Source organism: Pteropus medius, unplaced genomic scaffold, assembly GCF_902729225.1.
Source record: "Pteropus medius unplaced genomic scaffold, Ma_sr-lr_union100, whole genome shotgun sequence".
NCBI lineage: Eukaryota > Metazoa > Chordata > Mammalia > Chiroptera > Pteropodidae > Pteropus > Pteropus medius.
In genome coordinates this window covers 2169008-2192307 of record NW_024343732.1, presented here as the reverse complement: position 1 = coordinate 2192307, position 23300 = coordinate 2169008, and the positions used below count along the sequence as shown (strand labels likewise).

The 23300-nt window shown below is 53.3% G+C and overlaps 1 protein-coding gene across 1 annotated transcript in view; it reads right to left on the bottom strand.

Annotated features, from left to right (window-relative positions):
* CRTC1 (CREB regulated transcription coactivator 1) overlaps positions 1-23300 on the bottom strand; it is a 53543-nt gene that overhangs the window by 17342 nt on the left and 12901 nt on the right. Inside the window, 5 exon segments of the mRNA XM_039867920.1 lie at positions 1746-1840; positions 3507-3572; positions 4470-4711; positions 6107-6154; positions 7348-7464. Coding sequence (XP_039723854.1) covers positions 1746-1840; positions 3507-3572; positions 4470-4711; positions 6107-6154; positions 7348-7464 — 568 coding nt within the window.

The following is a 23300-nucleotide window of genomic DNA, read 5'->3' as shown; positions in this document are numbered from 1 at the left end:
GATGACATGCATTGATTCAGCCTCCCAGCTAGACAAACCTGGGTCTCAGGCTACAGCTGAGGACCTGTCCTTGCTTCCTATGAGTGGCCATGATCCTATGGACACCTGCCCTCCTTCTGGAGCTGTCAGCACAGGGACCTAGGCCAGCCACATCCCTCAATGTCAGCTAGGTTGAGCGCATCCACCATGGTAGCTGTGGCCCCATGAGTTAGTCACAATGCCAGCCAGCACCAGAGGAAGGAAGGAGGGACCAGATGGGCATCATTTGAGGCTGTAGAACCAGCTGTGTATAAAGGCCCCTTTCCTTGGATATTTCAGTAATAACGAGATTAAACATTTTCTTGATGAGACTCAATTTCTTCATGCCTTTTGGAGGTTGTTTTTACTTGAAGTTGACTCACAGCCAGATGGGTCAACTCCTCCTTCTTGAAACCTGGAAGGGCTGGGCTGCGGGAGGTGGGAAGGCAGCCAGGCTAAGCCCTGACTCCGTCACTGTCTGGGTTCCTCCTAGAGAAATGGTAACTGGTGACCTGTCTCCCTCCCACCACCTCAAGGACAATTAGACTGAACTGCCAAGAGTCCCAGGTTTGCAGCTTCCTTCTCTTGTCAAGAGACTTCCAGGGGATGGTGACATCTGCCCAACCTGCCTACCCCAAAAGCCCATATTCCTGGAGGCCCCACCATGGAGACGGCCACCTCAGAACTGTCACTAGCGTAGGAAACAAGAGGGAAGCGCCAGGCACTGTCTTTGTCACCCCTGGGCGTTAGGAATCCTGGCTTTTATTACAGAGACAGTTCTCTTCTGCAATCTTGCTTCACTGCCCGATGAGCTGGGGCCCCAGGAAGATGGAATGTAGAGAGACACCCCCTTCCAAGGGGTGAAGTTCTGGTGGACAATCCTCCTTCCGTGCACAGAATCTCCCTGGTATGTTTATATACCCACACAGTGAACTGCTACCGAAAGGTGGTAAGCGTTCAGGCCTTAACTATATGTGATTAATTGTTTGGTTTCAGTGTCTTGGGCCAGATCAGATCCCCTATGGGGCTTCTTGGGTCTGGCCTCACAGCATTGTGCTCCCCTCTCTGGGTGATCCTGCCCTTGTTTTTAAGATGGTATGTGCCCTCCTAAAAGGTCTCAGGATATTCACTGCCTCTGTGCCCAGCTCTGAGTAGTAACTGTGGGCCTGGCCAGATGCAAGGCTGTGTGCATGGCTCAGTTAGAGAGGAGTTCTGGGCAAAAGTTGGGAAAGAACCAGCCTCTTTCCCACTCACCATGGCCAGGATGGACCCAAGGGCTATGGACCAGAAAGGTTCTCAGCAGCAGAGCCAGGAAATGGCCCAGTGTGAAGCCCTGGATCAAGCTGAAGGTGAACATCTAGCTCTGGTCTGCTCAGTCATAAGCTGATAACTGCCCCTTTTGCTTGAGCTTGCTGTCCCCTATGTATGAAAGAACTTGCAAGGCCCCCAGACTATGTGACTATGCCCTGAATCCATGAACAGAAGCCAATGGTTGTTTGCAGGGCCTGTTTTCTCTGCCTAGAAAACTCCTGCACTCTCTTCAAAAATCAAACTCAAATAGCACCAGCTCTGAAAAGTTTCTCTGATCCTGTCCCCTTGTCCCACAGCACTCATTGCGTCCTCCTTCTCAGATCTGTCCACCCATGAGTTTCTGACCTCCGGCAGCACGGGAGCCACCACTGGATTTGTCTGATCTGAAGAAAGATGGCCACGTGCCCTGTCCATACCTCTTTTCTGGTGTGCATCCTGAGACCCACCCGTAAAGGGCTCTGGCTGGGTGGGCGTCATTGTGCTCTGGTGCAAGGCAGAGTCAGAATTGGTCCTGGGAAGAGGAGAGAGACAGTGAGCCTGGGCCCTGAGGGTGACAAAGGGACAACCCTGGCTTTACTTGGTCCAGGACATGCCTGATGGGACAGAGCAGCAGTAGTGGGCCATTTTTGTGAGTTGCTGCACCTGAGCATTATTCTCATAAAAACCACAGGAGTGCCCGTGGTTTTTGTCTACAAAGCTTTTTTTGTTTGCAGAAGGGATGTCCCTCTATCCTAACCTGCCTCTGCCCATTTCCACCCCCTCTGTGCACTTTTCAACTTTAGGAAAAGGATGGAGCCTTCATGCTGAAACCTTCCAAAGACAGGGCCCAACAGTCCCACAGAGCCTAGCCTTCTGGTGACAAATACCAACAGGCAACACTGACCTCTGGAATGCTGTTACAAACCAGATGTAATGAGTAGGAAGGAAAGGCAGCAACATGAGGCTCAGAGAAGGCCTCCAGAAGGAATGCAGCCCCTGGGGGATGCCTTGAGAAAATGGCGAGGGTGAGGGTGGGGTGGGTCTTGTTGCAATCAGCCCAAATGCTGCTGGGAGCTCCGCCCTCTGCTCTGCACCCGCTCCCCCAACAGGGGACAGGGTCACTCAATCTGATCCCAGCACAAGTTCCTGAAGGGTGGGTCCCCAGAACAGCCTTAAGCTGCCCAGGACACTGTGGGTACCCAAGAGTAGATGGGTGGACATGCAAAGGACAGGTCCAGCTTCAAGGCTGGCAATTCAGGGATGAGAATAAGAGCCTCATGCACCCAGTGAGGACATCCCAGCCACTGAGAGTGATGTGAAAGAAACTTCGTTCAGAAAGTACAGGTTACAAAAGACTGGACAAATCTCTGACCCCAGGGCCGGCTGAGAAGTGAGGAGAAATTTGGGGTCCTGGCCCCCCACCATCTGTGCGTCCCTGAGCAAGTGTTCTGACCTCTCTGCGCTCAATTTCCTTATGTCTACAATGGTTGGTGCATTTTCTATTAGTTAATGTATGTGATAGTTGAATGAGGCCTGATATGTGATCTGTGCTTAGTGGGAATTTATATTATTGAACTACATGTCATATTAAGTATCATATTATATACATATATATATTTTTAACAGTTTGCTTGCTTACTTTTGGTCTTTTTTTTTAATGAAATCGCCTATACACATATCTATTTTCCATGTGTGGTGAAGTAACATATGACATAAAATTTACCATTTTAACCATTAACTGTACACTTCTGTGGCATTAAGTGTATTTGCACTGATGTGCAGCCATCACCTGTATTATCATAGTTATTTATATAAACTCTTATTATTGTTATTTAAGCCTTTCTAGGTCTAATGATGGCATTATGGGTGTTTTTTCCCTCCTCTAGGAATATTTATGTATTTTTCTAATCTTCTAGTAATAAATGTATAACACTTTCATAATCAAATTTTCATGACCATTTAGCAATGTGGAAAACACAGGAGTAAATGAAGAAAAAGCAAGCTATTAACACTGAATATCTAATATAATTTCAACTTTGCCTAAAAAAGAAAAATAAAGCTGATTTCTAGAAACTTCTGGATGCTTTTTAGTTTTGTCACTTTAAAGTGACTTCGTATTGGTTTTCCAAACATGACCATGATTTAAGTTTGGTTTTGTTTCCAACAAGAGTATTGGAGGCCGGCTCTGGGTCACTGACCTTCTCCAGCTGGTATCCGCAGGCGGCGAGAGGTACACCGTGCCATAAGGGCAGCTGTCCGCTTGACTGTGAGTTAAGAGGATAGCACTGTCAGCTCGGGCTCCACCTGAGCCTCAGAAACCTGGTGACCAGGCTGCTGGGAGCCAGCAAACAGCTGGGGTTGCAGGATGGTGGGGGCCTTCCCTGCCTGGCTGTGAGTGGCCCAGGGAGGCGGCTCCATCCACCTAACACTCAGCACACTCACCCCCTTGCAAGCACACGTGTGGGCTGTGCCCCTTCCAAGAGGGGTCTCAGCCATGACACCAGGGTTCATGGGGGCAGTGGTGAGTCTAGTTCAGTTGACCTAGGTCTTGACTCTTAATTCTGGGCTGATGGGGCAGGTCTTAGGACCTGCAGGCTCCATCTGGGGCCCAGCTGGTCAGACACCTCTAGCCATGGAAATCAGAACCAGGAAAGAACAGCTTTCTCTATTCTAGAAAGCAAGGGTGGGGGGGGCGGGGCGGCTCTCTCAAAACAGTGCTCAGACTCTTGGTGGGGAGGTTGATTGGCTAAACACCACAAAGTAGCGAAGTCAGGGGGACTCCTGATGATCTCTCTGCTTGGCTGAGGTGTGGACTCGAGTTTTGTGTCTTCAGATCAAGTCTCCCTTGGATCTATTTGGGTCTGGCTTGGATCCCCTCAGCCCCATTGCCTTGATTGGGCTGTCATCCACATGGCCCCCAGAGGGGCCCACCAACATGGCCCTGATGTGTGAGCACCCTGATCACAGCTTCCCTGGACTCCACTGCCCAGCCAGGCATCCGAGCACAATGTGACCAAGCATCACCTTGCTCAACTCATCTCAGGCTGCATACTCCAATGGACAGCTCTGCATCTTTGCTCCCTGTGCCCCACAGCCCCGACCTAGGCTAAGGCTCTTCAGCTTGCCTCACTGCCTTCTTTGGGAAGTGTGCTGGGTCAGACCTGATCCATCCCGAGCTGGCAGTTCCATCAGCAAGATAAACTCGGGGTCCTGCAGTCAGTAACAGGGCCCCAGACTCCCACCCGAGTCCTCTGGAAAAGGATATCTGCCGTCCATGTTTATCCACCGACAGGGGCCGGCGGTGTGGGGAGCCAAGCCGGCCACGCTCCCGGTACACTCTGTCCACCAGCCCATGGTGCCGGGTGGTCCGGCTAGTGTCCAGGCCTGAGGACTGGAAGGGTGTCTGGGTGTGGGGAGGGGGCCAGCAAGGGGAGAGGAAATGATGGGAACAAAACAAGAGAGAAACCCAAAAAAAAAACGATTATCAGCTATGGATATGACCTCAGGGCCTCCCACTCCCGAGATACCCTTGGCCACCACCCCACAGCCCAAATGGGCTTCCTCCTTCAGCCAGGCCCCTGGTCTCTGAGTACTGCAGTGGTAGGGGCGAGCTGGGGACCCCAGGTGCCGGGACAGCAGGCGTGCAGTGTGGCTGGCATGCACGGGCCAGGCAGGACGGCACAAGCTCGGGGCTGATGCCGGCCAGGGTGCCAGGGGTGCAGACGGCCTGAGCACCCCGCAGCCTCACCAGGTACAGACAGGCCTCCGTGTTCTTTCTCTCGGGCTTGGCTGGCCTCCTCTCCCCACCTACGTCATTCCTGGAGGGGCTGCCAAGAGACAGCCCAGGCCTTCCAACTGAGGACGTCAAGGGGCCCACCCAGCCAAGTGCTGGCTTCCCAGAGGCTCCTCGTTAAGCCCAGGGCTGGTCTCAACTGAGACGTGGCCCCCCAGCACCCTCCCCCACCACATTTTGGCATCATGGAGAGCCAAGTGTAGGATAGGGCTTCCTTCCAGCACCTGAGGCTGGCACAAGGGCCCTGGCCAGGCCCTGCTCCCTCTCCCAGCTCAATGCCGCTGAGGCCCCCAGGAGCCTGCTCTCTGCCATCCCTTCCGCCATGGGGCTCCTCACCATCTGATTAGGGTGAGACTGGTAGCCTTAGTCAGCTCTGAATGCAGCCTGTCCCCCTAGCCAGCCATCTGGTCCGTGGGCACTTCTGTCTTCTCTGGGCAGCCAGGCAAAAAATGATTTCCTTCCTGAAGATTGCCATGGCTAGTATCCTGCTGTTCCCTACCCATCCAAATGCCTCAGCTGGTGTTCAGGGCTGACTGCTCTCCCAGTGTCTGAGACTCCTGACTTTCTCCAACTCAGCAAGGATCCTGTTGGCTTGGGGCCAAAAGATGGCCGTGACTGAGAGGGAGGGAATCTCACCACCAGACAAGGACATCAGAGGGCAGAGGCCACTAACCTCCTCCCAAAGATGCCTAGATGGTAGAGGGGAAACTGAGGTGGCTGAAGCAGAGCCAGAGACAGAGAGAAGCTTGGCCTGGCCACAGCCCAGCTCGCCAGGTCGCATCTAGGATCTGCGCACACATATGTGCGTATCACAGGAACAACCATGCAGCATTGGTGCGCATGCTCAGATCCCCAGGCGGGGTCTCTCCACGCAACCACACGCACTTCCCCAGACAGGGGAGAGCAGATCAGATGTTTCCATTTGGTGAATGGGATACCTCCCGCCAGGCCATGGGGGTGGCCACGCTGAGGACACCAATGGCCTCAGCCCAGGGGCTCATTTACCAGAGAGACAGGAGCCGCAGCCAAGGCCTCCCCCAGAAATCCGCTGGGCTGGAAATGCAAAGAACCAAAATTCTGTGATGCTCCGGCCTCACCTGGTCTCCTGGGACCCCAACAGGCCCCGGCACCCTCGGTCCCAGGGGCTTTACGCTAGTCCAGGCAGGGCAAGCTCAGGGTGCCCAGAGAGACACTCTCCTCAGAGGAGGAGGGGATGGGAAGACAAAGAAGGGGAGAGCTAGGGAGAAAGGGGAGAAGCCCGACTTAAAAGTGCCCTGACAAAGAAGTCAGCTTTTGGTCATTATAATGGCCCCAAACATCTGTTCCAATGAGAAAGCTATCCAAGGAGGATCATGCCCACTGGCCCAAAGCTGAGCTAAGTGTAGACTCTGAGCCAGCCTGTGGGACCCCAGCTGGTGGCCTGCTACATCCCAGCAGCGGGAAAAGTAGGAGCTGGGGGTTGACTTGAATGGGTGGGTGAGGGGTGAGCTCCCTGAGAGACGGCCCCCAGGCCTATCAGCAGGTAGACAGATGTGGCTGTTTCTGGGGCCCTGTCCCAGCAATGGAGTGGAAGTGTGGCTGTCTGTGGACCTGTCTCTGCAGAGATGACACAGTGCTGGGGGTGGCCCAGCTCTCAGCCCTGTCTCTCTGACCCATCTTGCCCCTTCTTCCACTTGTAGACCAGAGTCAGTCATGGCCCTGGGGGAAGAGGCCGGCCCTGCGCCCAGGCGGTGGGCCTTATCTCTCGTTATTTATGATAAGGATGTACACGGGGGCCCTGCGGCCTGCGGGAGCCGTGCTGTGTGGGTCTCTGCCAAGAAACGTTTGCAGACAAGTGGGGTCAGGCCAAGGGGCCTCCTTCTGAGAACCGCTGGGCTTGCGGATTAGTGAGGCTGACGGAGCCAAACCCCAGAGGCCCCAAGCGGTTCCCACTGCCGCACAGCCGGCCAACAGGTGTAGTGGCTGCCGAAACACTCGCAGCCAGACTGAGGCCTCACTGCAGGGTCTGCTGACAGGGGACTGGCCGAGGGGGATCTGGGCGAGGCCTGGACAGGCCTTCCCAGGAGCAAGAAAGGAGTAGGCGGGGGCTGGGAGGAAGGGCTGCGGCAATTATCTGCTGACCCCAGCTGTCCGCAGCAGCCATCACACACGCACACGCGCTTGCCCAGAGTGGAAGCGCCCCAGGTGAAAGGCCAGGGAAAGCTCCGAAGGAGGCCATGGGGGAAGAAGGCGAGAGGGGGGCTCACCTGGAAAGGCAGATCCACAGTGCCACTCCCTATCTGGTTCACGTTGGGTAGGGACCCACCGTAATACTGGCCGCGGCTTGGGCCCAGCTGTAGGTATTGCGACTTCTGGAGCTGAAGCTGTAAGAGAGAAACTGGCAGCTGCAGCAGGGGCTAAGGGGTCCTCTTCAGCACACCCCACAGAACGCCACCCCCAAGGACACAGAAAGAACCCAAGTGGCAGGTCGAGGTCGGTGGCACCAGTCACAAAGGTAATGGGACTCTCAAAGGAGCCAGGTGTCTCTCCACCCAAACCAGCAGAATCAGAAACCCAAGGTGTCTTGGTTGGCCGTACCCAAGACTCTGTGAACTTGGGGGAGCCTTCCTAGCTGGCTGACACAGCAGGTTTGCGGCAGGTTTGTGAATGAGAGCCTGGAACCTAGGAGGAGGCCCCTCACCCACCCGGGGGAGCCATTTCTCATCACAGCCAAAGGTTGTGTTCCCGGGCGCAGGCCAGAGGCTGTGAATTGACGCCCCAACACAAAAGAAATCTTTTTTCCAATGGCCTGAATCGTTGGGACCGGCTCAGAAACATAGTGCTGGCTTTCAAAGTGCAGGATGTGGATTTCTCCGGCAGCACACACAGGATGAGCATGTCTGCCAGGCCCCGCCTGAGTTCAAGGGTCCTGCCCAAGGCCCCAGGCTTCTTCTGCCTGTCCTTCCTTGAGCCCCCTGCCCCTCCCCCTCACCTCCACGGGGCTGGGCCCAGCAGATGGCCCTCATCCGGGCTGGCTGCATCTCTGCACAGTCCTCTGCCTATCACTCAAATGGGGACTCATCCTGCTGGTCCAAGCCTCAGAACCAGGAGCCTAGCTGGCCATGGCTGCCTCTGGCCATGGGACCTGCCTGGGACCTGGCCTGGGACTTGCCTATTCTCTCTCAAGCAGCCAATTCCACTTTGTGGGAACAATGGCAGATGTCCTGATCTGGGTGGCACCACCCAAAGCCCATCACACTACTGTGGGAGGCAGGCGTCATGAACAAGGGGCAGTGGCCGGGCACATGGGGAGGGGTGGTGTCTGCTCCCCAGGCTGGGGCGGTTGCTAGGGTCGACTCTGTATACACAACAAGGCTGCTCAGTTCCCTCACAAACAGCTCCTGGCAGCCTCCTCAGGCTGGCCGCGGACACTGCCCGCTCCCCCATATCGCCCGGCTTCCTGGGGGGCTCAGACACAGGAGGGGAAGTGAGGCTGTGGAATTGGCTGCCCGCCCAGCAGAGCACCTCACCCAGGTAAACAGCTGTTTCCTGTGAGCTATGTGGAGTGGGGAGGGAGGCTGACCTTGCTATTCCTTCCCAGGTGGTTTTCAGCGTCTTTGGGGCTCAGCCCAGGATCTGTCTCCGACGTGAACACCCTACTGTGTCCCTCCCCACAGTCACGAGGGACAAAACAAGCCAGAGCCCCCTCCCCTGCCTGGGCACAGCTTACCTCAGACCCGAGGCCAACCCTGTGCCCTTTTTGTGTCTGAGCTGTGTGGCAGAAGCCTGCATAGCTGCCACCTCTCAAGAACAGTACGGTCCCAGAGGACCATAGCCTCCTTCTGTCTCTGTTTCCCTCTCCAGCTTCCTCACCCCATCCATGGGGCCCTCATTTCTAGGCAGAACCCCCAACCCGACACATCCTGTTCCTGAGCCCCACATGCACAAACTCCTTCTCCCCTGTCTCCACCAGACTCCTCCCCTTAAGAGCCCTGTGTAAATGGTGGCTTCTCTGGCCTCCCTTGGCCCCACCTTGCTGACAGGACCCTGCAGGGGTGGGGTCACCCAGCACAGTACACATCTCCAGCTCCTGTCAGTGCTCACGCCCCTGCTCGGCATATCCCCCCAACCTGACAGCATCTACAAGGCTGAGTGGAGTAGGGACCACAGGGTTGGGGAACAGGAGCCAGTGGCCCTGGGAAGACGTGGTATGATGATGAATGCAGCCAATTCTCAGGGCAGCCCCCAGTCCTCAGGGACCCTCCTACACAGGATGTGGTGACACCCCTACCTGCCAGTCCCTCCCAGGCCTGGCTCTCTAGACAAGCCAGCCTTGGTCAGGCCTGTCAGCAATTGCCATGGCAACTGGCCGACCTTCTAATGAGATTAAGGGGAGCAGATGTGCTGAAGGCTGAGCTTTGTTCTCCACAGGCAGGTCAGGCTAAGGGCCAGGGAGAAGCCCAGTGATCCAAGTGGGCCTCAGTTTCCCCCACACCATGAAGGTTGCTGAGTCTGACTCTCCACTCTCCCTGACCACTGGGCTCTACCAACTGAACGGGTTGCTGCCTTGAGGGCTCTGCACTGGTGCTGCCTCCTCAAGAGGTTCTTCCCACTAGGCCAGCCCAGCACTGTGTACCTCTCCCCATCAGGGTCACCTCCTCCACAGCTCACTGTCCAAAACCACTTGAGATCTCTCTGTCTCCTCCCATCAGATTATTGGCCTCAGAAGGACCACACGCACATGGGTAATGAGTGACAACAGGCAACATTTGAGCACAGGAAGAGCTGGACAGACTCAGGATCTCAGGCAGGGTAGCACCCATATGGGATCCCTGCCCCAACATCAGGGAAACTGAGGCCCAAGGAACAGACAGCTGTTGAAGTGCAGAGACAGCATGTGCCCCAGCCTGAGGCTCAATCTGAGAACCACCCACACAACAGGAAGGCGGAGAGCACAGGCTGCCCCCTTGCCAGCTCCATCCAGCACACTTCTAGGACTGAGGACAGGGAGGGGGCGGGGTGGGGGGCAGGGATTCGCTGGGTTCTCCAAGTGTTCCAACAGCTGTGGAGGCACATCCAGGGAGCCCCCAAGAGCCCTGAAAGGATCTAAGTTTTGTGGAGCCCTCAGTGGGTTTTCCAAGGCCAGTGCTTTCTGATGGGTGTGTGCATCCAGTTTGTTTGGCTGAGTCCCTCCAGGTTCCTTTCCAGGCTTAGCCCCAGGTGGCCCTCCCAGTCTCAGCTCAAGCAGCAGGTGGTGAGTTCAAGGAGGGCAGACGGCTCCTCCTAGGCTCCATTCCCCAACTGGGCCTCTCTGCACTGCTTTGTTGAGGTGACATGTGCACACCTGTGAACATTTAAGGCCACAAAGGATAGCACCAAACACCCCAGGTAGAGTCATTCCAGGGAGAGGAGGGCCAAGGGCCACCAGCTCTGACTTGGGACTCCCCATCCTTCATCCTTTGGCTTCGACCGATAGCAATGACCATCCATGCCACATGTCCATGGGCTGTGCTGTCTCTCCTATGCCTCTACTACCCATTCTGGAAAGGACTGGAAACCCAGTCTTCGGGAGAGAGGGCTGTGCCTGCAGGTACCCAGCCAGGAAGACTGGAGACGGCTTTTCTCTCTTTTTAAACTTTTTTTATCAAAACAAAATTCACATAACATGAAACAAACCACTTTAACATGTACAGTTCAGTAGAATGTAGCACATTCACAATGTTGTGCAACCATCATCTCTATCTAGTTCCAGAACATTCTATCACCCCAAAGGGAGATGACCTCCCCGCTCCCACCAAGTCCCTGACAATCACTAATCTACTTTGTCTCTATGGATTTGCCTGTTCTGGACATTTCATATAGATGGAATTGCACACTATGTGGCCTTTTGTGTCTGGCTTTTTTCACTCAGCATGATGTTTCCCAGATTTGTCCACACTGTAGTATGTCAGTGCTTCACTCCTTTTCACAGCTGAATAATGTTCCATTGTGTGTGGACTATATTGTGTTTATCCTTTATCTACTGATGGACACGTGGGCTTTTTCCACCTTTTTGGCAATTGTGAACAATGCTCCTGTGGACATGGGTGCACAAGTATCTGTTTGAGTCCCTGTTTTCAAACTTGTTGGTATATCCCTAGGAGTGGAATGGCTGTCATATGGTAATTGTATTTAATTTCTGAGGAATGGTCATACTGTTTTCCACAGTGGCTGCACCATTTTACATTCCCACAGCAATACACAAGGGTTCCAATTTCTCTGTATCCTCGCCCATACTTGTTGGTTTCTGTTGTTTTGATAGTAGCCATCCTGATAGGTGTGACATATCTCATTGCGGGTTTGATTTATATTTCCCTGGTGACTAGTGATGTTGGGCACCTTTTCATATCTTGCTGGCCATTTCTGTATCATCTTTGGAGAAATATCTGTCAAGTCCTTTGCCCATTTTTAAACTGAGTTGTCTTTTCCTTGTTGAGTCATAAGACTTTTTATATTCTGGATATTAATTCTTTATCAGCTATATGGTTTGCAAATATTTTCTTCCATTCTGTGGATTCTTTTCACTTTTTTGATAATCTTTTGATGCACAAAAATTTTTAATGTTGATAGAGTCCAATTAATCTATTTTTCTTGTGCTTTCAGTGTCATCTAAAAATCCATCGCCTATTCCGAAGCCAGAAAGAGTTACATCTCTGTTTCCTTCTAGAAGTTTTATAGATTTAGCTTCTACATTTAGGTCTTTGGTTGATTTTGAGTTAATTCCTGTTAACATTGTTGCTGCCTGGTCCCACCTCACGGCTGGCCGCCACACTGACTGAGGGCTCTACGGTGAGAAGAGCCTGGCTGACCCCTGGAAACATGCTTGGGGCACTGGAGTTTATCACTACACGTCTGCCGAGCAAGGAAGGGAATAATGAATGAATGAGGGAATGAATGAAAGCGTCACAGGCGTGTGGCCGAGTGTGGATTCCAGGCTGAGTCACCCGGCCCCCCAGCTGACTGAGACACTCCCCAGCTGCCTCCTTGCTAGTTCCCAAAGTGTAAATACAGAACCAGATACACAAACACCAAGCGTGCCTCGGAATGCCTTTAATCAGGCTCTGTGGTCGCTGCCAAGTTCCCAGCCCCGGCTGAATCAGAGGGTCCATTGGGAACTCGTTTGTTTCCCTGTTGGTGTGGTTGTTGAGCACAGACCTTCCGGCTGAGATGTGTGAAGGGTCCCTCGGGGTCTAAGCATAGCACAGCTGGCTCGTAGGGGCCTCTCTCCTGCAGAATGAGACCCCGGCCCCGCCAGCCAGCTGGGTACCCACCCTGACTGGGGCCTCGAAGCAGCCTAAGGCGGGGAGGCTCAGCTTCACTTCTGCTTTAAAAGTGGAGAAACTGAGGTATTGAGAGAAGACAGGCTTGCCCTGAAGTCACCCCAGCAACAGGAGAGGCCTCAGTTACAATCCAGGCTCTTTTCCTGGCAAACCTAACTTCCCACTGGCAGCCACAAGGCCCTGCCTTCTGCCTCTGGGCACTTGCACCCACCCCGCCCTTTTCAGAAATCTTCCATGGAGCTCCTTTTCATCACTTGGTTTCAGCTCATATATCACCTCCTCAGGAAGACCTCCCTGACCCCTACTTCCAAAACAACTCTCTGTCTTAGCTCAGGCTGCCATAACAAAGTACCATAGACTGGGTGGCTTAAACAACAGACACGTCTTTCTCGTAGTTCTGGAGGCTAGGAGTCTGAGACCAGCATGCTAGCGGGGTGGGGTCCTGGTGAAGCCCCTCTTTCTGCGTTGCAGAAAGCCGCCTTCTTGCCATGTCTTCAATTGGCCTTTCCCCAAGTGTGTGTGGAACGGACTCTCTTTCTTTTCTCATAAGGGCACCTGTCCTATTGGATTAGGATCCTTCCCATATAACCTCATTTCACCTGAATCACTTTCTTTCAGGCCCCATCTCTACATACAGTCACAATGGGGGTGAGAGCTTCCACATGTGAATTTGGGGGACACAGTTCAGTCCATGGCACCTTCTTTGGGATATGTTGCCTGCCTGTGTCTGTCCAGTGGGCCAGTGGGCCCTGACAACTGGGAGACCCTGCTTGCTGGGCCTCTGTGGGCACCTCTGGGACCAATGCCAACCTCAGGAAGTGACCATCCATAGCTGCTTTCTGGAATTGGGAAGCTTGGAGTTGCCCCACAGCCAGCCAGGACCAGGGACCTCTGGACTCTCCTGGCAGGAGTCCTCAGAGTACAGGGTGGCCTGTGGGGAGGGGCCTTCTCTGCGCCTGGCCCTGGAGAACCCGAGTCAGTGAGGTGGGGGTGACAAGCAGTGTGTGCCCCTCTAGGGCTGCTGGGTGGCTGAGACACAATGAGCAGAAAATCATGGGCAGCATTTCTAGAATAAATTCCCCAAAAGTAAAGTGACGTGCCTGCTCATTAGGGTCATGGGCTTGGGGATGGGTGGGAGCATCTAGAGAGCATTACAGGCACTGTAAGGCCGTGGGAGCTACAACAGCCAAGTGAATCAGCTTAACCCCCATGCTGAACTAACCAATGCCCCCCAAAATTCATGCTCACCCAGAACCTCAAAATGTTACCTTGTTTGAAAATGGAGTTTTCACAGATGTAACTAGTTAAGCCTCTCGATATGAGATCATCTGGATTTAGGGAAGTCCCTAAATCCAATGACTCTTGAACTGTGAGGGAATAAAATTCTGTTGTTTTAAGCCCGAGACTGGATAGCTGGGAAGAGACGAGGACAGGGACCCTCAAGCTGATACTCTAGGGTAAAGAATGAGTGAGTAAGTGTCCAGGCAAAAGTGGAGGCCTGGGAAGGAAGGAGGAGGATGAGGCCAGGCCAGCTCTGATGGGCGGTCACTGCGGAGCAGCAGGGAGGGCAACGCTGGAGCACAAACCAGGACAGTATGGGGGCAGTGAATGCCTGGTCCAGAAACCCAGGGGCTGGTGACACAACAGTGCACTCAGGACACTGAGAACCACCGAAGGGCCTGTACCCAAGACATATCTCCCTGGAAGGTCCTGGGGGGACCCTCCCTGACCCAACACCAGCCCCACCCCAAGGTCCTGGGTGCACTGGGTTGAGCAACAGGGTTTTGGGGCCTCAGAGGGCACAGAGCTCAGCAAGGCCGCACGCTTCCCTCTGGCCTGCATCTGGGCACCGCATCCACAGGGCTAGAGTGCGATGCTGTGAGCAGCATGACTTCTCCCCACCCCCATGTCCATGTGCTGACCTCGGGGACACAGCATGTCACTGTCGGGACTGCAAGGGCTATGCAACAGGCTGAAAGGGTGCAGGGTTTGCTCACCCATCCTTGCCCTGTATAAGCCCTGGTAGGTCTGGGAGAGGTGTGAGGGGCCCCGAGTGGAATTGGGGAGCTATGCTTTGCAAGGTCCACAAGTGGCCTCAAGGCAAAGCCCAAAGATACCATCAGGGCCAAATGAAGGCACAGGCCACTTTTCATCGCCATTTGGTGGAAGATGGCCCTGAACTGATGGGTGGCTTTTTATATTTTGGCTATCTACTACCCCTATTTCCATGTCATGGTGGTCCACAGGAGAGAAGGCTGGCCACGCAACATGGCACAGGGTTACCAGCACACGAGCACCACCCCTACCCCATCTGTCTCAGTGCCAGGTTCCCACAGCATGGTTGAGCATGCTTACTGCTCGCCCTCGAGGAAGGTAGCTAATGCCAGCACACAGCACAGCCCCATCCGAATGGCCAAGGGCACCCGGTTTCCCCTGCAACCTTGGCAAGGTCTCCTGGCCTCCTCAAGGGCTGCCGGCCCTGGCCCAGCAGGAGGCTTTGGGGCTGAGGGGCTTGTAGCCAGAGAAGCTTCCAAGAATGAGGCGAACAAAACTGAGTCAACTTCTGAAGCTGCTTAGGCTTAAAGAAAGGACTTGGAGCTGCTTGTTTATACTATAACTGCATTCTCATGTTACTTGGGTTCTGGAGCCAATCAGATTGAGATCTCTGATATTTTTAAGTCCAAACCCCTTGGACACTACAGATCACAATTCATTCTATGTGACTAATTAAGCAGAGGAAGCCTGGAAATAAAGTTTGGAACAAGGTTAATAAAGTTTCTTACCTAGTAACAAAAAGAAGACAGACAAAAGGCAGCCTTGAGGGTAGCAGGGTACTGGAGGAGGGGTACTTCTCCAGGAGCAGGGGGACCTTGACCCTGGAGCCCCTGTCTGTCTACCTCCCTTCAGCACTGTGTGAGTACCCTGGGGCTGTCAGAACAAATGACCACAAACCAGGGGGCTTAAAACAACAGAAGTTTATTCTCTCACAGCTCTGGAGGACAGAAGTCAGAGACCAGGGTATGGGCAGGGCTGGTTCCTTCTGGAGGCTCTGACAGAGTCTGTCCCAGGCCCCTCTCTTGGCTTCTGGTGGCTGCCCGCAATCCATGGTGTTCCTGGGCCTGCAGACACTTCGGTCCCATCTCCACCCATCTTCACTTGGCCTTCTCCCTGTGTGTCTCTGTTGTCTTCTTGTAAAGATATCAGTCACCGGATTTAGGGCCCACTCTCCCGCAAGAATAACCACATGTTGACTTGATGACATCTGCAAAAAGCCTATTTCCAAAGGTCCCGTTCGTAGGTACTAGTTGGACATAAATTTGGGGGGACACTCTTCAACCATTGCAGTCACCCAATCCTGTGTCACCTCAACTCCCACACTAAGAACCACCCCACGGTGGCAACACCCCAAAACTCCATACTCGGCCTTCTCTTGCAGCCCCAGGCCCACTGGGTAGCGCTCTCCCCTCCTGAGCTTGTTTCTTCCACTGTTACTCAGAAGCCTGGCCAGCACATGGACCTGGCCAGCACATGGACCTGGCCAGCACACGGACCTGGCCAGCACACGGACCTGGCCAGCACACATCAACTTCAGCAGAAATGACTGGGATCCTGAGAGGAAGGTGGCCTGCAGTATCCTCAGAACCATTGAGCAGCATCCACTGAACACGTTCCTGCCCTCTGACCGGGTAATCCCACTTCTGGGAAGCTGTCCTGAGGGAGATCATCCAAAACGCAGATTTATGCACAAAGATGTTCCTACATCATCGGTTGGCAGAGCGAGGAGCTGGAACCACTGCATGATCAGCCCAGGGTGGGGCCTCCCCTCCGGGAAGAGTGCGGACACTGTCTGTGGGGTAGGAGGTGGATGGAGGGAAGCCGCTCCCACTGCAATTTCTGGATCATCTCCAAGATGGGTCTGTGCGGGAAAAGGCAGATCTGGGATAAAGCCAGGCTGCCCCCTTTTAGGGATACCCCCAAGCGGGGCTGGGCGCTGAAGTATGTAGGGGGTGAAGTAGCTGGCAAGGGAAGAATTCTCTGGCACACAGGAAGGGCCACATTACCGAGGTAACCAAGTTCCCTGGGCTCAGGGCTGGGCCAGATAACCTGGTTTGTCCTCTCTAGGACAGAGAACAACATGAACCCCAAAATAGGCCAACATGATGATCCAGAGAGCGAGGGGTTCTACGAGGATGGGGGCTCCCTGCCTGAAAGGTCATGGAGAGGGACCGTGTGCTAGACAGAGTTGAGAAAGGAGGGGGAGGTCTTGAGTGCAAAGGCCCTACAGAGGTCAGAGAGGAGGGGACTGAGATGTGGGTTGTCACATATGGCCAGTGAGTCACAGAAGTCCGCCTGGAACACTCGGGAGTATGGAGGGTCACCCCCCAGCTCTGAGAAGGGGGTAGGAGGCACAGAGCAGGTATGTCCACGTGTGTTGTACATGGGGAGAGAAAACTCTGAAACTTGTCGTTTCTCTTCTTTGACTGAACACACCACGAGGTGCACACACAGCTTCTGGGGCATGCAAGCTCACATCTCTACTTATAGCAGAGGGAAAGAATCCTTTGCAGTTTAATTTTAAATCTCATCATAATTGGATAACACAAACCACCAGCCAGCGTACCAGCCACAGAAAATTGCGGGGCGGCGGGGGGAGGTTGCCTCCCAGCAAGGGGCCCCTAGGCCTGGGCCTGGGCAGGGAGTTGCACCCAGAAGCTCCTGCTGTGATGTATCCTGGCCTCCCTTAGTCCGGCTGCCTTGAGAACGTCAGGCCAAGTTTCTGACAGGTGCCTGACCTGCCTGGGGATGTGCAGTCTTATATGCGGCGGGGAGGCTGGCCTTCCTCACACCAGCGGGTCAGCACCCACCAGCCTCTGGGTATCCGGGCACTGCAGGGCAATCTGCCAGCAGCTGCTTCGGGCCAATGCCAAATAAATGATTTCTGACCACAGCATCCACAGGCCAACACTCAGCCTTGCTCAGGTTCTGTGTTGAAACTGCCTTCTAAGAGCAGCTCCTTCAACGCTGTCTGCCCCCGCCCTATGATGGTAGGGGCCCCGGGAAGATAAGACAAAAGCGAGATGCCCTCATTACAACAGGCCCAAAATAGCTTTCATGCTCCATTTTTTAGACATAGTTACATAATAACCCTGAAAGCCGTTTCATGGTTGGGGAAGCAGGGTCCTGGGCCTGCATGGCCCACCCTATATTCCTGGGGGACCCTCACAGCTCTATCCTGAGACCCTGAGATCCCACTGGGACCCTGGGCAACATCTGATGCAGGCCCGAGAATGAGGCAGGTGGGACCTCAGGCTGCCTTGCTACCCTCAGAACCATATTCTCAACCCAGTGATATGGGCGCCACATGAACCATGGACACTTCCCTAGATGGGCGTCACTGTGGAGGAACTGTCCCCAGCTCAGGGAAGAGAAAGGACGGACAAGGGCCCAGGAAGGTGAACACCATGAGCTTGCGGGGATGAGATCAATGGTGGCATGGGTGGCTGGGCAGGTGCACACTGTGGGGAGACCATGAGGAGGTTGAGCCAGAGAGGTAGCTGGGATGGGCTGGAGGGAGGCCTAAGGGTAGCATCAAGGAGAAGAAGGGCAGACAAGGGAGTGTCACAGACTCTCTGCAGGTCCCCTCTTTCCCTCTCCCTCTCGTTACTTCTGTGAGCAAGCCCCAGCAGCTTGACCTCCGGGGCACTAGTCTCAACCTGCGTCACTGCACACTGAAAGGCTGGTATAACCTCTTCCCCGATCCCCCTGCCCGAGGCTCTCTCTGCACACCACTGCTCCTTCCTCTCCTTTTCTTTATTAAGTTCAACTCATGTCAGACTCTTGTTTGAAACACACCAGGAGGTTGACAGTTCCTGAACAAGTTAAAAACAGAGTTACCATAAAACGCAGCAAGTCCATTCCTTGGTACACAGCCCACGAAACGAAGACCTACATCCACACAAACGCTTGTGCATGCATGTTCGCAGCAGCCAAAAAAGTGGAAACCACCCAAATGTCCATGGATGGACAAAGGATAAACACAATGTGGTCCATCCACACAATGAAATATTGCTCAGCCACAAAAAAGGAATGAAGTACTGACTGACACATGCTTCGTGTTGATGAACCTCAAAAGCATGATGCTCATGAAAGAAGGCAGACACAAAGCCCACATGATGTATGATTCCATTGATATGAAATGCCCAGAATAGGCAAATCCAGAGATACGAAGCAGATTAGTGGTTGCCAGGGACTAGGGGAGGGTGGATGGGGAGTGACTTGCTCATGGGGATGGGGTCTTCTTTTGGTTTGATGGGAATGTTTTGGAACTAGATAGGTGATGGTTGTACAACATTGTGAATGTGCTAAATGCCACTAAAAAGTGCACTTTAAAATGATAAATTTTGTTTAGTAAATTTTACCACAGTAAAATAAATGTGAAGAAATGAAAAGCATCCCTGAGGTTCTGGCGGCAGGCCAAGTACATGTCAGTGTGGAGGGGAGTGGTAGGTGGGGCCCACAGCATCTCTTCCCACGCCCCCACCAGTGGGACAACAGCGTGGGTGGGGGAAGGTCACCAAGGACAGTGTCCTTGCCCTCAAAGCAGTGTCCCTAACTGGAAAGCCACCATGGCAACACAGGTGTACTCAGAAGAACATGAACTGTAGATCAGACAGCCTCAGCCACATGGCTTCTCAACCATCATATGTCTCTAGAGTCTCGAGGCAGCCTGGGATGGACGGACCTGCTTGGCATCCATCCCAGGAGTGGAGTAGCCTCCCATCTGCTGCAACTCAGAGGGGCTGGGGTCCATGTGTCCACGTCAGAGCCTGCAACCTGGCAGGCAAGACTGTGGCGGCCACAGCTGCAGCCTTCTTGAGGCCTGAGAGCATTTCAAAGAATGTGAACTGGAACCCAACTTAAAAAAAAAACAAAAAACATTTTTTAAAATTAACTTAAACATCAGAATTGCTGGCTTCTCCTAAAACACCAGAAGTGCCACAACTTGGGGCCTGGATTCCTGGCTGGTGATTTTTTTATCAGCCAACGTAGGGCTACTGCTCCCCTACCTCTCAGGCATGGGGGCAGCATGGGTTCCCTTACACTCCAAGCTCAAACCTGGGCTCCCAGAGAGTTGGCACGCCCTAATGTCATGCAGCTGGCTGCAGACCCAGGGCCACCAAGCCCAGCTCATCCCTGCTGTCCCTCACTCCAACTCGGCAGCTGTGTGGTCTAACCTGAAGCCCAGAGGGAGGAAGCCTCTACTCCACCCCCAGAAGCAGGTAAACTGGGATGGGAAGGTGCAGAGCTAGCAAGCTACATGTGAGCCAAGCAAGGTCTGGAATTCAGGTCTCACCCTGAGCCAAAACCCCAAAGAAATCCACTGCTGCCTGTCCAGCATTTAACCATTAGTGGCCCTGGTCAGAGTAGACACCCCAACGCTGAGAGGCCTGCAAAGCTCTGGGAAGGGGACAGTGGCAAAGGCAGAAGGGCCGACAGCCAGGCCCAGCAGGCACAGGCTTGCCTCAGCCAATGGAGCCTATCCTATCCACCGATGGTCCACTGGGCACTGCCCGGGGCCAGCAGGACAGGAGACCTGGGCGGGTACATGGAGACACAGGGAGCCTATTGCCCGAGGGTGCTGGAAAGGAGGCAGCAAAGGAAGCCAGCAGGCCCTTGTTGGCTGGGATGAACTCTGCCAGCTCAGGTGCTCCCCCACAGCATAAACAGGTCCTGTTGCTCCAGGCAATGGGTCAAGCAGTGAACAAAGGAAGGAGGCTGAGGATTCCTGAGAGAGAGGCCATGCAGAAAAGGAGCAGGAAATGGAGAGGGGAGGCAGGGCAGGGAAGGGCAGATGGCCAAGGAGGTGACACTAGAGATGGGAAGAGCACTCCAGGAGGGAAGACCAACAAGTACAAAGGCCCTGGTGTTAAAGTGAGTGTGCTATGGGGAGGACCAGCATGGAGGGGGACAAGTAAGCCAGGCAACCCACCAGTAAGTGATGTGGGGAGAGGAGGGCTCAGAGTCTTGCAGGATCTCACCCTGAATACGATGAGAAGCCACTGGAAGGATTGAAGCCAGAGTGACCTGAGCTACCTTCCCTTGCAGAGTCCCCTATGCTGAGAGGAGCTGGACTGAAGGGGCTAGCAAGGAGCAGACAATGGGGGAGCAAAGGGCCTATCATGGCAGGTGGAGATGGAACCCCTGAACCCAGTGCATTCAAGGAGGGGACCTGATGCAACATCTGGATGGCTTAGTGGCCATCTAAGCACAAGGAAGACTGCCTAGGGCAGTCATGACCTGAAGACTCACCTGTCACAAGGACTGTATGCTCCCAAGTCACATGCACCTTGGGTGCACTTACAGCTTCTCAGCAGGCCCCAGAAGGGTAACAACAGGCTCGCCAGCTCACCCTAATTCCAGCCCATGGCCTCACATGGATGCAGCCCTTGGCCAGTCCCCAGACTTGTCTCTGTCCCTACCTTGCCCCACATTGACACTGGATATTCTTCCTTCCAACATCTCCCTCCTTCCTATCCAGTCCCTCCCTGGATGATTATGAAAGGTGCTGCAGCTGTCCTAGGCTCCAGTTGCCCTACCCGTCCTCTGCACTAGCAGCTCTACCCCTCCTCCAAGCTTCCACCACCACCCTCAGGAAAAAGTTCAATGTACCTGCAGAAACATGAGGCCAACACAGGGCTTGCCGGGATCCTGTCCCCTCCTCATGTGCATCGCCCCTATGCCAAACCTCTGCAGTGCTGTGCCCTCTTCCAAGTGCCCCTTCCTGCCCTCCTAGGGACACCTCAGTCAGGGCATCACTGGACTCAGTGGGAACCCCCATGCTCCACCAGCACCTGCTGCTCCAGAAATAGCTGCAGCTCCTGTACCTCTGAGCACCACACAGGCTCAGAGCAGGTGCTGGTCAGACATGTGTCAGTGGTGATGTCCCTCCAGCCTAGTGCCCATGGCTGCCCTTGTGAAAAGCCCCCTTCCTCCATTCACCAAACCTCTGGCTCCTCCCTGGGCCTCAGCCCTGGGGTCCTCTCCCAGCTCCCTCAAACACATCTCTCTGTGTCTCAAGGTCAACCCTCTGGGAAGCCATGAATGCCAAATCAGCCACCAACCCCCAAGTGCCACCGGCTACCCTCAGAACACACTGTGATGCACAAAGGACCCTTCTCCATCCAACACCCTCCATCATATTCTCATCCTCCTGAATCCTCCACCCCACACCACCGATCCTCCTGGCCCTAGTAGATGGTGCCAGATCTTCCCTGTGTCGCAACCAGAAACGCAGGGGTGCCCCCATTTCTCCCTTGGGCCTCCCCATCATGGCTGGCCTAGCAGTCAACTCTCCGCTACAGTTCCTAAGCCCCTCAGACCCGATCCCTCCAGCACCTGGTCGCCTTGCTCTCCTGACCAATCTTTTCCCAAGCTCTTCCTAAACTCAAAGCTAATCCTGGGTCTCCCCTTCCTTACCCCAACATCTGGCTTCAGGATCATATCCAAGCTCCCCAGCTTGGCTCCTGGGGGAACATCTGAATATGGCTTCCACCTTTCCTTCTCTTCTCTCTCGCTACCTGCCCCCAACCCAGATTCTCTGTGAACAACAGTCATGCCCCAGACAATCTCCCTCTGGGCCTCTGTTCCTCCACATCCACAATTCCTCTCCTCCCAAAGACCTTTCCCTTCCCTACCCTCTTCCTGTCCCACCACAGAACTCTCCTCCAGGCAGCCCTTTGGGCTTGGCCCCACCTTTCCATAGCCTCTTTTCTCCTCTAAGTCAGTAAGGAGGTCCTCAGGGTGCTCAATCAGCAGACATGACTCCCTCTGCAGAGCACCAACTGTGTGCAGATCAGGTCCTCAAGCACTGACACGGTTAACCCCAAACTGACAGGGCCAGTCATGCGCTTGCCCAGGGTCACACAACTGGGAGGAGGAGAGCAGGACTTCATATGTTAAGATGGCAACATGACCTAAAGCTATATACAGAGTCAATGCAATCCCTATCAAAATCCCAACAACATTTATTGGAGAAATAGAAAAACCCACTATAAAATTCATATAGAATCTCAAGGGACCCTGAAAAGCCAAGACAAACTTTAAAAAGAAGAACAAAGTTGGAAGACTCACACTTTCTGATTTCTAAACTTACTACAAAGCTAAAAAAAATCAAGACAGTAATACTTGCATAGACAGACATATAGACCAACAGAATAGAATAGAGCCCAGAAATAAACCCTTGTGTACACGGTCAAGTAATTTTTGACAAGGATGCTAAGACCCTTCAAGAGGGAAAGGAGAGTCTTTTCAACAAATGGCGCTGGGAAAACTGGGTAGCCACATTAAAAGACTGAAGTTGGACCAATACCTTATACCATATGTAAAATTTAACTCAACATGGATCAAAAACCTAAAGCTAAAACTATAAAATTATTGACCAAAATCGTAAAAGCTAAAACTACGCAACTCAGAAGAAAACAGAGGAAAAGCTTCATAACATGAGAGTTGGCAATGACTTCTTGGCTATGACACCAAAAGCACAGTCAACAAAAGAAAAAATATGTAAATTGGACTTTGTCAAAATTAAAAACATTTGTGTATCAAAGAAAGACACAATCAACAGAATGAAAAGTGCCCATTCTCAAGGAACATGAGAAAATATTTGCAAATCATATATTTGATAAGGGATTAAAATCGAGAATATATACGGAACTCCCAAAACTCAACAAAAATGACCTGATTCAAAAATGGGCAAAGGACTTGAACAAATATTTCTCCAAAGAAGGTATACAAACAGCCAACAAACACATAAAAAGATGCTCACCATCACTCATCACCAGAGAAATGCAAATCAAAACCATGAGATATAACACTTCACACCCATTAGAATGACTATAAAT